A 13,637-nucleotide genomic window follows, 5' to 3' on the forward strand; every position below is an offset into this window, starting at 1 on the left:
TGTCAACATGACTATGGGCCCCTTTCCCAAACAGCAGTTCACAAGCATTCATTAGTGCATTTCCTCCTTATGCAGTCTACAGGAGGGAGGGAGGATGATGTAAAGATGGTGATAGTGATAAACACTACTATTTCAGAGTTAAACATCTTATATGCATCAGCTCATTTACTCTTTAGAAAAACCCCATGAGGTTGGGCATTATTATGCCTATTTCATAGACAAGTAAACTGAGACTCAGAGACATGAAGCTTGCACGCCTCATACAGCCTTTCCCGGTAGAGAATACTAGCTTTGAAGGGAGACTAATTTGGGTTCACCAGTTCTGCCATTTAACTAGCTGTGTAAACTTATGCAAGTTGATTAAACTCAGTTTCTTCATCTGTAAATTGGAGATAATCTTAGTATCTATTTTATAAGATTGTGAGGTTAAATACAATGTATATGAAATGCCTATCCCAGGCCTCATCCGTAGTAAATTGTTCATTAAATGACAATGATTAATACTATTTTAGAGCTTGGTGGAATAAATAAGCACAGGATTTGGAGTCAGCGGTTCAAAAAATATTTTAGCCCTTAACTCAGTACTGAAGGCACTCCTGAGGCTCACCCTTCAGCCAAAGATTAGACAGGCCCATAAAACAAAACAAGAATAAATGGGCACACCAGCCTAGGGGCAAGGACGAGAAGGCAGGAGGGGACAGGAAAGCTGGTAATGGGGAACTGAAGGTTGAGAAGGGAGAGTGTTGACACTCTGTGGGGTTGGCAACCAATGTCACAAAACAATAAGTGTATTAATTGTTTAATGAGAAACTAATTTGCTCTGTAAACCTTCATCTAAAGTACAATTTAAAAAAAAACCAGATTAGTGGTTAACAGAGGTCGCGGGTGAGGAAAGGGAGTTGACTACAAAATAGGACAAGAGAACTTTATGGGATGATGGAATTGCTTGTGTCTTGATTGTGATAGTAGTTACATAACTGTATACATTTGTCAAAACTCATGAATTTTACTATAAGTAAATACCTCAATAAACCTTACTTTAAAAAAGAAAAAATATATATATTTTTTTTTGCTCTCTTAGTCCATGCCAAGCTCCGTACCAGGTCCTGGAGTTTCAAATGTCAGTTAGATAAGAGATTTAAAAAAAAAAAGCTATCAAGCTACCAAAAAAAAAAAAAACACATAGAGGGACCTTAAATGCATATTGTTAAGTGAAAGAAGCCAGTCTGAAAAAGCTACATACTATATGATTCCAACTACATGACATTCTGGAAAAGGCAAAACTATAGAGATAGTAAAAAGGTCCGGGCCTGGGGGAAGGAAAAGGAATGAACAGGCAGAACACAGGGCATTTTTAGGGCAGTGAAACTATTCTTTATGATACTGTAATGGTGGACAAATGACATTAAGCATTTGTCAAAACTCATAGAACTGCACAACACAAAGAGTAAACTCTAATGTAAATAACACTGATAATAGTGTTGGTTCATCAACGGTACAAAATGTACCGTATGAATAGAAGATGTTAATAATAGGAGAAACTGTGTGCAGGGGGAGAAGCGAACTCTGTACTTTCTGAACAATCTTTCTGTAAACCTAAGACTGCTCTAAAAAAAATAAACTATTATTTTAAAATGTCAATTGGTTGTTCTCCTTGCCCTCTCAGAGCTTAGAGTCTGGTGGGGAGGATGAGACACGATAATAAGTGCTTGTGGCCGATGCTATGGTAGGAGGAATACAGGTCCGTTGTCAGTCTGAGAATTCACTTAACCTCTCTAAGCTCAGCTTTATCATCTGTAACATGGGGACAGCAATACGTGCCTTGCAAGGTTATTGTGAGAACCAACTGTGATAACATAGGTAAGTGTGGTCTGCAAATTCTAGAGCGGTATAGAAATATCCTTACTGTTTCACAGATAAAAATAAAAAGCTGAGGTTCAGGGACCTTGCGTCAGCTGGTGGGCGGCCAAGCCGAGAGAGGGAATTCCAGGGCTTTTTTGCCCAGAGAATGATCGAGCACCTCAGCAGAAGCAACAGCCTTTCTTCAGCCCTTCCACCATTCAACCATTCCTCCCGCAGGTTCACTGATGCCTGCTAGAGCTGGACACCACCGGACAGAGGGGGAGATATGAGAGGCCAGACCCTGTCTTTTCCCAGGGAATTCAAAGGAGTGAGTCAGCAGACAAACAAACAGGAAATATTCAATATTCATGCAGAAAGGGAAACACAGGCCCGGGGGCAACCAGAGGGAGCGGTGTGGGTGGGAGGCACTCTCTCCCCTGCCCCTCCCTGCTAAGAGGAGGCTGTGAGCTCTGGGCCCTTCTCTCTGCTGCTTCTTTGCCCATCCCTACCCCATCCTCCAAACAAACCCACAACCAAGCAGAAACAGAGAGCTTGCTATGGAAACACAGCTTGAAGATGTATCCTTCATTCCCCTTCCAGTCAGATGGGGGCCACAAAATATCTCTGAGATAGAAATTCTTAGATGCCCCCCTCAGAGACTCTTAGGAAAGGTCTGAGCTCAGTAGTCCCAGCTCAGTGTGATGGACGTTCATGTTGGGGCCGGCCTAAGTCAGGACAAGGGCCAGGGCTGGATATCTCTGGTCTCCTTTCCCTGGCAGGTTTTGACCCCAGATAGTAAGTAGCAGAAGGTAGCTGGGGCCAGGAGCCCCCTAAAAACAAAAACAAAGCAGTTGCAATCAAGCCAATTCTGATTCATGGGGACCCCGTGTGTCAGAGTAGAACTGTGCTCCATAGGGTTTTCAATGGCTGATTTCTTCCGAGGTGCCTCTGGGTGGACTCCAGTCTCTTGGTTAGCAGCTAAGTGTGTTAAACATTTGTACCACCCAGGGACCCTCCTAGGACCCTTGAATCATTGATAATGTCTTGGTGGCCACTGGCTTCCCCAGCCAAATCTGCCAGTCCCTGCCAGCACCAAAACTGCCAAAGGAGTAGCAGCTGAAGGGTAGGGAGGAGGCTAAAGATCTGGATGGGGAAGGTCTGAGGAAGGGACTCAGGTTTGTCCCAGGTCCCCTGGGGAAGATTTGGAGGAAGCTCAGTGGAGTCACCCCATTCTCCCCTCACCCCAAATTAAATGTGGGAGCCAGCAGGAGTGGGATTTAGAGTCAGACAGCCCAGGTACAAATCTCAGCTCTGTTGCTTATGGTAGTATGGTCTTGGTCAAATGTCTTTACCTGTTTCCTCCTCCAAAAAATGAGGAAATAATAGGGCCAACCACATAGGGTTGTTGCGAGGATTAGAGTTAAAGTCTTAGTTAACATTTGGACTCCATACTGTGTGTTGATCGAGTGCCTGGGTGATGTAGAAGGTTAAACAAGCTCAACTGCTAACCAAAAGGCTGGTGGTTTGAGTTCACCCAGAGGCACCTGGGAAGAAAATCCCTGCGATCTACTTCCAAAAAATCAGCCATTGAAACCCCTATGAAGCACAGTTCTACTCTGACATACGTGGGGTCGCCACGGGTCAGAACTGACTCAACAGCAACTAGTTATGTGTTGGTACCTCATTTAATCCTCACAACATTCATATGAGGTTTTGCTTATTCGCAATTGTATACTACACCTAACCTAGCAGGTGCTCAATAAGTATGTTTTGAATGAAAGAATGAATGAATATGAGGTTGGTGCTATTATTATGCCCATTTTTCAGAAGGGCACTCAGAGGTTCAGAGGATCACACAGAGCCAGAACTGGATCCCAGGTCTCCTACCCCAGGCCCTGATACTAGCATGGCCCAACTGACTCAAGCTCAGTCTTGGAGCCCAGGAAGCATGAGGGGTGGGAAGGAGTGCACCAGGGATGAATGAGGATGAGCCACCTCAAACTGTCCAGCCCTGCCAGGCAGAGACTGCACCCTCTCCCAGGCACAGTCCAGCCCAGACTTGAGCCCAGCCAACCAAAGGTTGCTTTGGTGCCACCTGGTGGTGACTGTGGGCAGTGCAGGCCGCACCTGTTCAGGCCCGGAGACCTCAGGCCTCAGAGGAAAGCCAAATCTGCAGCCAGGAGAAGTCAAGGGCCCCAGTCCATGGATCCTGGGTGGGGAATGGGGCGGTGGGGAGAGGCTGCTCCCAGTGCTTCTCTTAGGGACCAAAGGGTCCCCACTGCCAAATGACCTGTTTGCACCGGGGAAGGGGGAGTGTTACATGTCCAGCAGGGACCAGAGAACTCCTGGCTTCCTAGATAGCCAACTCTAGATGGCCCCTAACCTGACCCTCCCACACAATACACACTTAGGAGCCATATCATACCTACCAGATTGTCCACTACCCACAGCCTGAGGTCTTTGGGACTGCAGCCTGCTTTCTTAAAGCCTTGGGATCAGCCTGATGACCTTCTGAGTGGAGAATCCCCACCCCTTCCTTATGCACATAAGACCCATGGAGGGCTGGGTCCTGCTGGGGCCATACAGCAAGGTCCTGGCCGGGTGGGCCCGGTATCCAGGCCTCTGGACTGTCAGGCCAGTAGATTCTCAGTAAGGCCTCCCTCTTCTGAGCAAGTGCTATGATTCAGCCATGCGTTCATTCGACCTAACCCCTGCCCAAGTGGATTCAGTCTATAGCACATCCCTTCCCCATTGCCCATTCCTGTAGAGGACGAAAGGCTACCACCAGCCTGGGGCCCAGGCCAAGTAGCTTCTAGGTAAAAGAGTCTGGGGATCAGAACCAGACTTGACTTTAGGTCTCAAATTGTCTTTTTTTTTTTTTTTTTTTGCAAACTCTCTGTGCTTCACTTTCTTCATCTGTAAAATGGGTTTAATGATCACTACCTTGCTAGGGGAAACCCTGGTGGCGTAGTGGTTAAGAGCTATGGCTGTTAACCAAATGTCGGCAGTTCAAATCCACCAGGCGCTCCTTGGAAACCCTATGGGGCAGTTCCACTCTGCCCTATAGGGTCGCTATGAGTTGGAATCGACTCGACGGCAATGGGTTTGGTTTTGTTTTTTTTACCTTGCTGGGGGTTATGATGTTTAAATGAGATATGGCGTATGACGCGGCAGGTGCAGGGCCCAGCCAGGGCCAAAGCTGGTTAAATGGGCCATTCCTTCCCCCTAGCCCCTGGCCAGCCCAGGAAGGGGCTGATGAGGGAGCCTAGAAGAGACTATGGCCCTCCAGCCACACTGATAACAGGGTCCCGATGCCCAGGGCTTCTCAAAGTCAGGTTCCAGGCTCAGGCAAATCAGGACAGGCGTTTCAGAGGTGCTTCATCCTCCTCAGGACCCTGACTTTTGAGGTCAAAGAATGGACTGACAGGTGAGTCTGCTGAAGAGGAGGAGACTCATGCAGAAAAGCGCCTGGTGTAGGGAAGCACCCTGGATGGAGGAGGAGCCAGCCCAGCTGTGCCCTCCAGAAAGGACTCCAGTCAGACCAAGGCAGGGCTGGGCCCCCCAAGGCCCGTCTGGAGAGATCTGCTCCCTCCCTGCATGGGAAAAGATTTGAGAGCTGAAAAAGGAAGTTTCCTCACCCGGGCCGGGGGCCTACTTTCCTGCCCCCATGTGGAAGATTTCACAGTCCCTTCCCCAGAGAAGGAGCTAAGGCTCATGAGGCCAGGGGATCTGCCTGAAGCAATAGGGACCCATTTTCAAGAGTGGACCCAGAGAGATGGGGAGGAGAGGGGATGTCAGGCTGAGGGATCAGGATGGGCAAGAGGATGGGGGGACCTAGCTAGTCCTCATGTGGAGGGAAAAATCTGCCCCAACATTCCCTGGTGCTGAGGGGCCCTCCAGCTCCCCAGCATTTCTCCCCCCCACCCCCGAGCACTAGAGCAGGTTCAGGGCACATGAGGAGCTCCAGGCTTGGTTCTGTTACCAAGCAGCTGTGAGAACACTTACTCCAAGCCTCAATTTCCTCATCTGTAAAGTTGGGTGGTACCACCTACCTCCCAGGTGTGTTGGGAAAATGAAATCAGTTGAGAAACGTGAAACAGCCTTCTAAATTATGTGAAGTTCATTCAAAGCATCAGACATTTGAGCTAGGAAGAGAAAGACCAGGAGCAGTCACACAGTTCAGTGCCCTCCTGCTATGGACAGAGGCCCAGAGACAGGCCCCAGAACCTGTGTGAGGTCTCAAGCTTCCTCGCTCACTTCTCCACACCACCTCCCATAAGTGCACACCAAGGCCCATGTGCTGGGTAGGAGGGATGGAGAAAGAAAGAGAGACCCAAAGTTAGATGCTCTGATGAATCCTGCCCAGAGACAGAGGAGTAGATGAAGCACTGAGGCAGATTTCAGGGGCTTCAATGAGGCTTCTATGCCCAAAGGCTCCCCACATACTCCACATGCCAAAATTTCCATCGTCAGTGCCAGAGAGCAAAGTGAAGACATTTTACCTCTCCATGTGTGGAGGTTCAGATCCCATCAGAGAGCAGCTTTGATATAATGTCTTAGTTACCTAGTGCTGCTGTAACAGAAATACCATGAATGGATGGCTTTAAAGCACAGGATTTTATTTTCTTACAGTTCTGGAGGCTAAAAGTCCAAACCAGGGTCTCGGCCATGTCGATTCCATCCTCATTGGTAGCCCCAGGCATTCCTTGGTTTCTTGGTGTTCCTCTACTAGTAGAAGATCCTCATACGGCATCTGTCTTCCCCCATTTGTGTCTCTGTGTCTAATTTGCTTTTGTTATAACTGAGAAGTGATTGAGGCTTGAAGCTCATCTCCTCCGGGAAGGCTTTCTGGATTAGCCCTGCCCCACATGGAAAACCCTCAGGTTTCAAGGGCTGAGTTTCCACCGTTCTAAGCTGAACTTTGGAAATAAGGAATATGGCCCAGACTAGATGGGTTTCTTTGAAGCAGCACCCTTAGCTCCTCCATCCCTTATTTCACACACACACACATACACACACACAGACACACACACACACCCCTACTTTACCCCTCTCCACCCAGAGCCTACAGGCCAAGTCATCCTCACTGTTCCTCTCTCATTCTTCTGCATCCCACATATGGAGGCTGTCATGAACTGAATGGTGGCCCCCAAAAGATACACCCACCTCCTAATCTCTAGAACCTGTGAGTGTGACTTTATTTGGAAAAGGGGTCTTTGTAGACGTACTTGGGAATCCCTAGGTGTTGCAAATGGTTAGCACACTTGGCTGCTAACTAAAAGGTTGGAGAGTCAAGTTCACCCACAGGCACCTCGGAAAAAAAGGCCTGGTGATCTACTTCTGAAAAATCAGCCACTGAAAATCCCGTGGAGCAGAGTTCTACACTGAGACACTTGGGATCGCCATGAATCAGAATCAACTCAATGGCAACTGGTTGGGGCAGATGTAATTAAGGATCTCTGGAAAAGATCATCCAGGACTATCTGGGTGGACCCTAAATCCAGTGAAAAATGTCCTTACAAGAGACCTACAGAGGAGAGACAGAGAGAAGAGGAGAAGTCCGTGTGAAAACCTTCTGGGATTGGAGGGATGCAGCCACAAGCCAAGGAACCTCTGGAACCACCAGAAGCTGGAAGAGGCTGAGAAGGATCCCCTATAGCCTCTGGAGGGAGCACAGCCCTGCTGACACTTTCATTTTAGGTTCATGGCCTTCAGAACTGTGCTGTGAAAGAATAAATTTCTGTTGTTTTAAACCACCAAGTTGGTGGTTATTTGTTACAGCTGCCCTAGGAAACTAATACAGAGGCTTAAGCAGAGCAAGCAAACCATTCTCAGAGGTCTGGGTTGGCCACGGTGTGAGCTGACCCAGAGGCACGTCCAGTGAGAGCCACCGCAATCCTGGGGGCACAGTGGAGGTGGATGCCCAGAATCCAGGAGGGGAGAGACCCCTTTACCTGGGCTTCTGCCTCCACGCCCAGCCACACCCCAATCCCCGCAGGAAGGTCATGGGCAAAGTGGAGGGTCCAAGCACCCCAGTGAGAAGAGCACGGTCACCAGGGCTGCCCAAGGCTCAGGGAGGAGGGGACAGTAGAGTCTCGGCGGCGCGGGGCGGGGTGGTCACATGTGGCAGACTCAGCCTAGTGTGAAGAAGTCCTTCCTTTTGGCAAACCTCACACCTGGGTTTGGGTGCTGAGCAGGGTTCGGAGGGCTCCTGATGCTGCCCTGCAGCCATGGCTGTCTACTGGACACCTCTAGCAACCCTGCCACCACCTCATCCCAACCAAGGCTAAAGCAAACCCAAGCCAGATGCCCTTGGAGGGCTCCTGGGCCCCAAACCACACAGTCCTGTTTGGTTCCGACCTCCCCTTACACCCAAGTCTTTGGGATCAGTCACACATCTTCCCACCCCATGACATCATCGCTCCTACCCCTCAGGTCAAGCCTTAGCCTCAGCCCTCCCATGCCCTCCTCCTCCTCCACTGCCTATGCCTCTCCTCCCAGGCCTAGTTCAAATGTCCTGTCTTCCATAAAGCCTTCGCTTAATACCATCTGCTCCCCTACCGGGCCCAGAGCAGAGAGCAGGCAGAGGGGTGAATGAAGAGAGCCAGATTTGGGTCAGATGAGCCATCCCAACATTTCCATGGTCCTGCTGTGACCTTGGATAAATCACTTAAACTCTCTCGCCCTTGATGCCCCACCTCTAGTAATATCCTCATTTCAACAGGCCTTCTTACAACCTCATTCTTGTGCTTCCAGCAGGTTGAGAGAAGAAGGGAGAAAGAGGTTGAGGATGGAACCTTGAGAACAATATTTAAGGGGCAGTAGGAAAAGGAAATCACATGGAAAAGAAAACAGAAAAGGAACAGAGTAATAGCTAAAAACTCTGGAGAATTCAATATTGTAGAAACCAAAAGAATTGCAAGAGAAGCAGTTAGTGGTGGAAAATCAGCAAGAGTTTAGTACATCCCCTCACTTCTACTCTTCCATCTGATTGGTTCTTACAAGTTTTTTGTTTGTTTGTTTGTTTTTTTTATGAGACTTTCCGCAAAAGCCCAGGTGTGTTCCTTGAGGTGTGATAGTGAGACAGACCTGGGCTTTGAAGTTTTAATACCACCTCCACTGCTTGTCAGCTTTGTGTCATTAAATTATTCGCACCCCTGCCTCCCTTCCTCTAGCTAACTTGAACTTCGACTCTCAGATTAGACGTCCTCTCCTGTGAGAAGTCTTCCCTGTCCCACAAGCTGAATTAGAGGAATCGTCTGGGTTCCCATAGCACTCTGGTTCTTTCTCGTTAGACTTGAAGCAACTTGAGCACAGAAACCACATCAAGTGCACCCATGAAACTCCTGTGCCTAACAGAGTGCCTGGTACATAATAAATATTTTTTTAATGTTAAATGAGCAATGAATGAAGAGTGACTTCCTATGTCTTACTCTCAGTTATAATATCTGCCTAATAGAGATGTTACGGGTAGTGAGGGGGGAAATACATGTGAAAGCACTTAACAGAGTCCAGAAAATGGTAGACCCTCAAAAATATGTTAGCTTTCCTTCTAATGCCTCCTGTCAAAACAACCTAAAGGACTATTTCTCAGAGTTTTGAGTTAACAGAGGATAGACCTGGGACCAAGGAGAGAACGAGGATTTCAGCTCTAGGTGGGGAAAGACATTTAAGCAAAGCCACCCACTCATGGAACGGATGGTCTCAAGATACAGTAATGAGCTAGCTCCTTGTCAGAGCTGTGCAAGCTGAGGGGATTCATGTCAGGAAGTGTACATAAATGTTCACAGCAGCATTATTGAAAATTGCCAGAAAGTAGAAACAACTCAAATGTCCATCAGTTGATGGATAAACAGAACATGGTATATCCTTGCAATGGATATTATTCATCCATAAAAAAACCTTGAAACTATTATGCTAAGTGAAAGAAACCAGTCACAAAAGACCACACATTTTATGATTCCATTTATATGAAATGCCCAGAAGAGGCAAACCAATGGGAACAGAAAGTAGATTAGTAGTTGACTAGGGTTGAAGGGGCTGAGAGAAGTAAAGAAATGACTACTGATGGGCACAGAGTGTCTATGTGGAATGATGAAAGTGCTCTAAAATTGATTGTGGTGATGGTTGCACAACTCTTTGAATATATAAAAAAACATTGAGTTGTACATTTTAAAAGGGTCAACCATTTGGTCTGTGAATTATATCTCAAAGCTTTTGTTTAAAAAAATAGTACGGTACTGGCACAAGAACAGACAAACAGAACATCATTACTCTTAAAAAGACCCATCATACACAAGAACTTAGTCTAGGATAAAGATGGTAACACAAATCAGTGGAGAAGTGGCACAGGGACAATCATTTAGCTATTTCCGGGATAAAATATCAAGTTAGACCATCACCACATGTCACATATTAAAATGAATTTCGTGTGGAACAAAAACTTAATATAAATAAATTAAGCCATATTTTAAAGAAGAACAAAATATAGTACACTATATATTTGATCTCTGGATAAGGCAGGACTTGCTAAGCTTAAAACCAAGAGAACGCACAAAGAGAATACCAGTAGATTTAATTTTATAAATTTAAAACTTTTAGTCTTAAATTACTTTATAAACAAAGTAAAAACACTAACAAGATTTAGAAAAATCTTTGAAATGGATAAAAAAGGAATAATAATTTTAATAGTTAAATTATTACAGAAAACACTAAGTCCCAAATAGATAAATAGGCAAAGTAAATGAACAGAAAATTCACAAAAGAGAACACACAAATTAAAGAGATAGTATATTTCAACCATCAGATTACAAAAAAAAAAAAAAAAAAAAAATGGTAATTCAACTCAGTACTCAGTGAGAAGATCAATACAACTTTTCTGGAAATCCATTTGGCAACCTCAAAAACATTCATATTATTTGACCCAGTAATTTCACATCTGAACTCTACCCTGAGGAATTTACCTGAAATGCATACAAAGATTATTGAAAGATGTGTATCTCATTAAGTTATGAGCATGAACTCATTTTGTTTACAGGGATATTGGAGACTCACAACAATCAAAGTATGAGGTATAGCCTGGTGAAGGTGGGGCAGGCACTGGTCAGGGCCAAGGTATAGAAACCAGGCCTCCTGCTACTCTTCTCTTCCTAGAGACAACTTGCTCCCCAGGGGAGATGTCAGGGTGGAGCAATGGAAGCCCCAACGTGTCCTACACCAGCTTCCTCCTGGTGGGCTTCCCAGGGCTGCAGGAGTCTCGTGCCCTCCTCATGCTGCCCTTCCTCAGCCTCTACCTGGTGATCATCTCTGCCAATGTCCTGGTCATCCACACAGTGGCTGCCCAGCGGAGCCTGCACCAGCCCATGTACGCACTCATCCCCTTGCTCCTGGCTGTCAACATCTGTGCCACCACCATCGTGGTGCCTGCCATGCTGTTCAGCTTCTCCGCCCACTTCAACCACATCTCCCTGGCTCACTGCTTGTTCCAGATGTTCTGCATCTACTTCCTCATTGTCTTTGACTGCAATATTCTCCTAGTCATGGCTCTGGACCGCTATGTTGCCATCTGCTACCTGCTCTGCTATCCAGAAATCATAACCACCCAGTTGTTGACTGGCCTTGTGGGGACAGCAGCTGCCAGGAGCACATGCATCGTTGCTCCAGTGGTGGGACTGGCCTCCCGGCTTCGATTCTGCTGCTCAGACGTGATCCACCTCTTTGCTTGTGAGCACATGGCCCTGATGAAGCTCTCCTGCAGGGATGTATTGCTGAACAAGACTGTGGGGTTCACTGTTCACATCTTCAACAGAGTCCTGGACATGCTCCTCCTTGGTGCCTCTTACTCTCGCATCATCCTTGCTGCCTTCCAGATTTCACAGGCAGAGCACGTTCCAAGGCCCTTAATACCTGTGGCTCCCACCTGCTGGTCATCTTCACTGTCTACTCCTCCACCGTGTCCTCATCTATTGTCTACCGTGTGGCCCGCACTGCCTCCCAGGATGTGCACAACCTGTTCAGTGCCTTCTACCTGCTGCTCCCGCGTCTAGTCAACCCCATCATCTATGGGGCCAGAACCAAGGAAATCAGGCAGCACCTGGGAACTCTGTTCCAAAGAGCACAACTACAGGCCCCCACTGAGAAGTCCCAGCCCCTTACCCTCACGTGAGGAGTTCCCTGCCTGACTTTCTGGGGTAATTATGGAAGTCATCCCTGCTATAGTTTGACTTTGGCTATCTGCATTGGTCTTTGAGAGTCGCATACTCATTTTCTGAGAAATAGCCACCCATCCAGAGTTACACAGTAACCAGCTGCAAAGTAAGCATCTGTCTCTGGCTTCTAAGTCTTCACTTCCTTCTGCATGTTCATTTTCATTCATTTATTCATTAATTTATCAAACACTTACTATACATTCATCACGCTAATTCCAGGATTGCAAAGAAAAAAAAAATCTGTCTCTTCCCTGAAGGAGGTCCTAACTAGCCATCTGTAAAGACACAAAATGTTCAATAATAGCTCCTGTAGGCACATAAAGGAGGAGACAATCACTAACACTGGGAACATTTCACACAGAAGATGAATTTGAGTTGGGTTTGAAGGATAAGATCAGAAAGTGTATACTGGGGAGGAAGGAGATGGAGAGAAGAAAAGACATTCCAGGCAAAAGGAACTGCATGGGTAGAGGCATGGATAAACACAGTAGACATGGAAATTCACTGGTAGCCCCACATGGTTCTAGCATAGAGGGAGTATGGATATATGTCAGGGAGGAGGCTGAATGGATAAGCAGAGGCCAGATCATGAAAATCTTTGTCTATCATGATAAGGAGTTTGAGATTTTATGTTAGGTAATATGTAGCCACTGAAGAGTCTAAAGCAGGGAAGTGGCAAGATTATATTAGTGCTTTGGAATGATCACTCGGCGGTCATAGTAGTGTGGATTAGAGGAAGGCAATCTTGGAAGCCAGAGACCAGTTAGGAGGCTGTTATGCTCGTTCAGATGAGAGACGATGGTGGCCTGAACCTGACTAGTGACAGCAGGGATGAAGAGCAGTAGACGTAAAAGAAATCAGAAGATTTCATTTGTATGTAGGGATCAGAGAGGCAGGAAGAACAAGGAGAGAATAGCTTAACCAAAGCCAAAGGAAGAGACTATCTTAAGAAGGTTGGAGTGTTCAGCAGTGTTAAACCCTCTGATGGGTCAAAGAGAACAAGGACAGAAAGGGTCCTTCAGCTTAACAATAAGCAAGTAGCTGATGATTTTAGCAAGGGCAATTCATGATGAACATGATACAGTCCTTGCCCTCAGGGATACTGATAGGAAAAACAAGCAAACAGGAAGGAGCAAGTCCCTTCTGCCTTCCTCCTTCTTTCCAATCTCCTTCTAGTGTCCATTATTGGAAAAATATAACAGGAGGCCTGCTGACAAAGGATAAATGTAGTTTACAGAGTCCCAGCCCCAGCATCACAAAGCTGAGTATAGAAGGATGGGTTTGGACCTGAGAAATAATAGTTTAATAATCAGCACATAACTTTAAAACTTTGCAAAAAAATCTTTTCCAGAAAAACAGGGAAAGGGAAAATATCACTTAGGGCTGGTTCAGCCATTTTGAAAGTGAGCAGAGGAGGGCTTTGATCTATTTTTCATATATTTTACACACATAGAAAGGCAGACATGAAGGACATTATATTGTCCATGATATTCCCACAATATCTTGCAAAGATATTACAATGATGGCCCCCATACTTCACCTCTCTCTGTATCTATATACCTTGCCATGTGGCTTTGTAGTCCCCTC

The 13,637-nt window shown here is 46.4% G+C and overlaps 1 protein-coding gene across 1 annotated transcript; it reads left to right on the forward strand.

The window, feature by feature from the left end:
* Window positions 1–11,018: 11,018 nt before the first annotated feature.
* Window positions 11,019–12,007, forward strand: LOC101350074 (olfactory receptor 52K1-like). Its single transcript, XM_012557152.1, is given in 2 exon segments — window positions 11,019–11,715; window positions 11,718–12,007. Coding segments are annotated over 2 exon segments (987 nt in total).
* Window positions 12,008–13,637: the final 1,630 nt, after the last annotated feature.

Source organism: Trichechus manatus, unplaced genomic scaffold, assembly GCF_000243295.1.
Source record: "Trichechus manatus latirostris isolate Lorelei unplaced genomic scaffold, TriManLat1.0 scaffold00088, whole genome shotgun sequence".
Classification (NCBI taxonomy): Eukaryota; Metazoa; Chordata; class Mammalia; order Sirenia; family Trichechidae; genus Trichechus; species Trichechus manatus.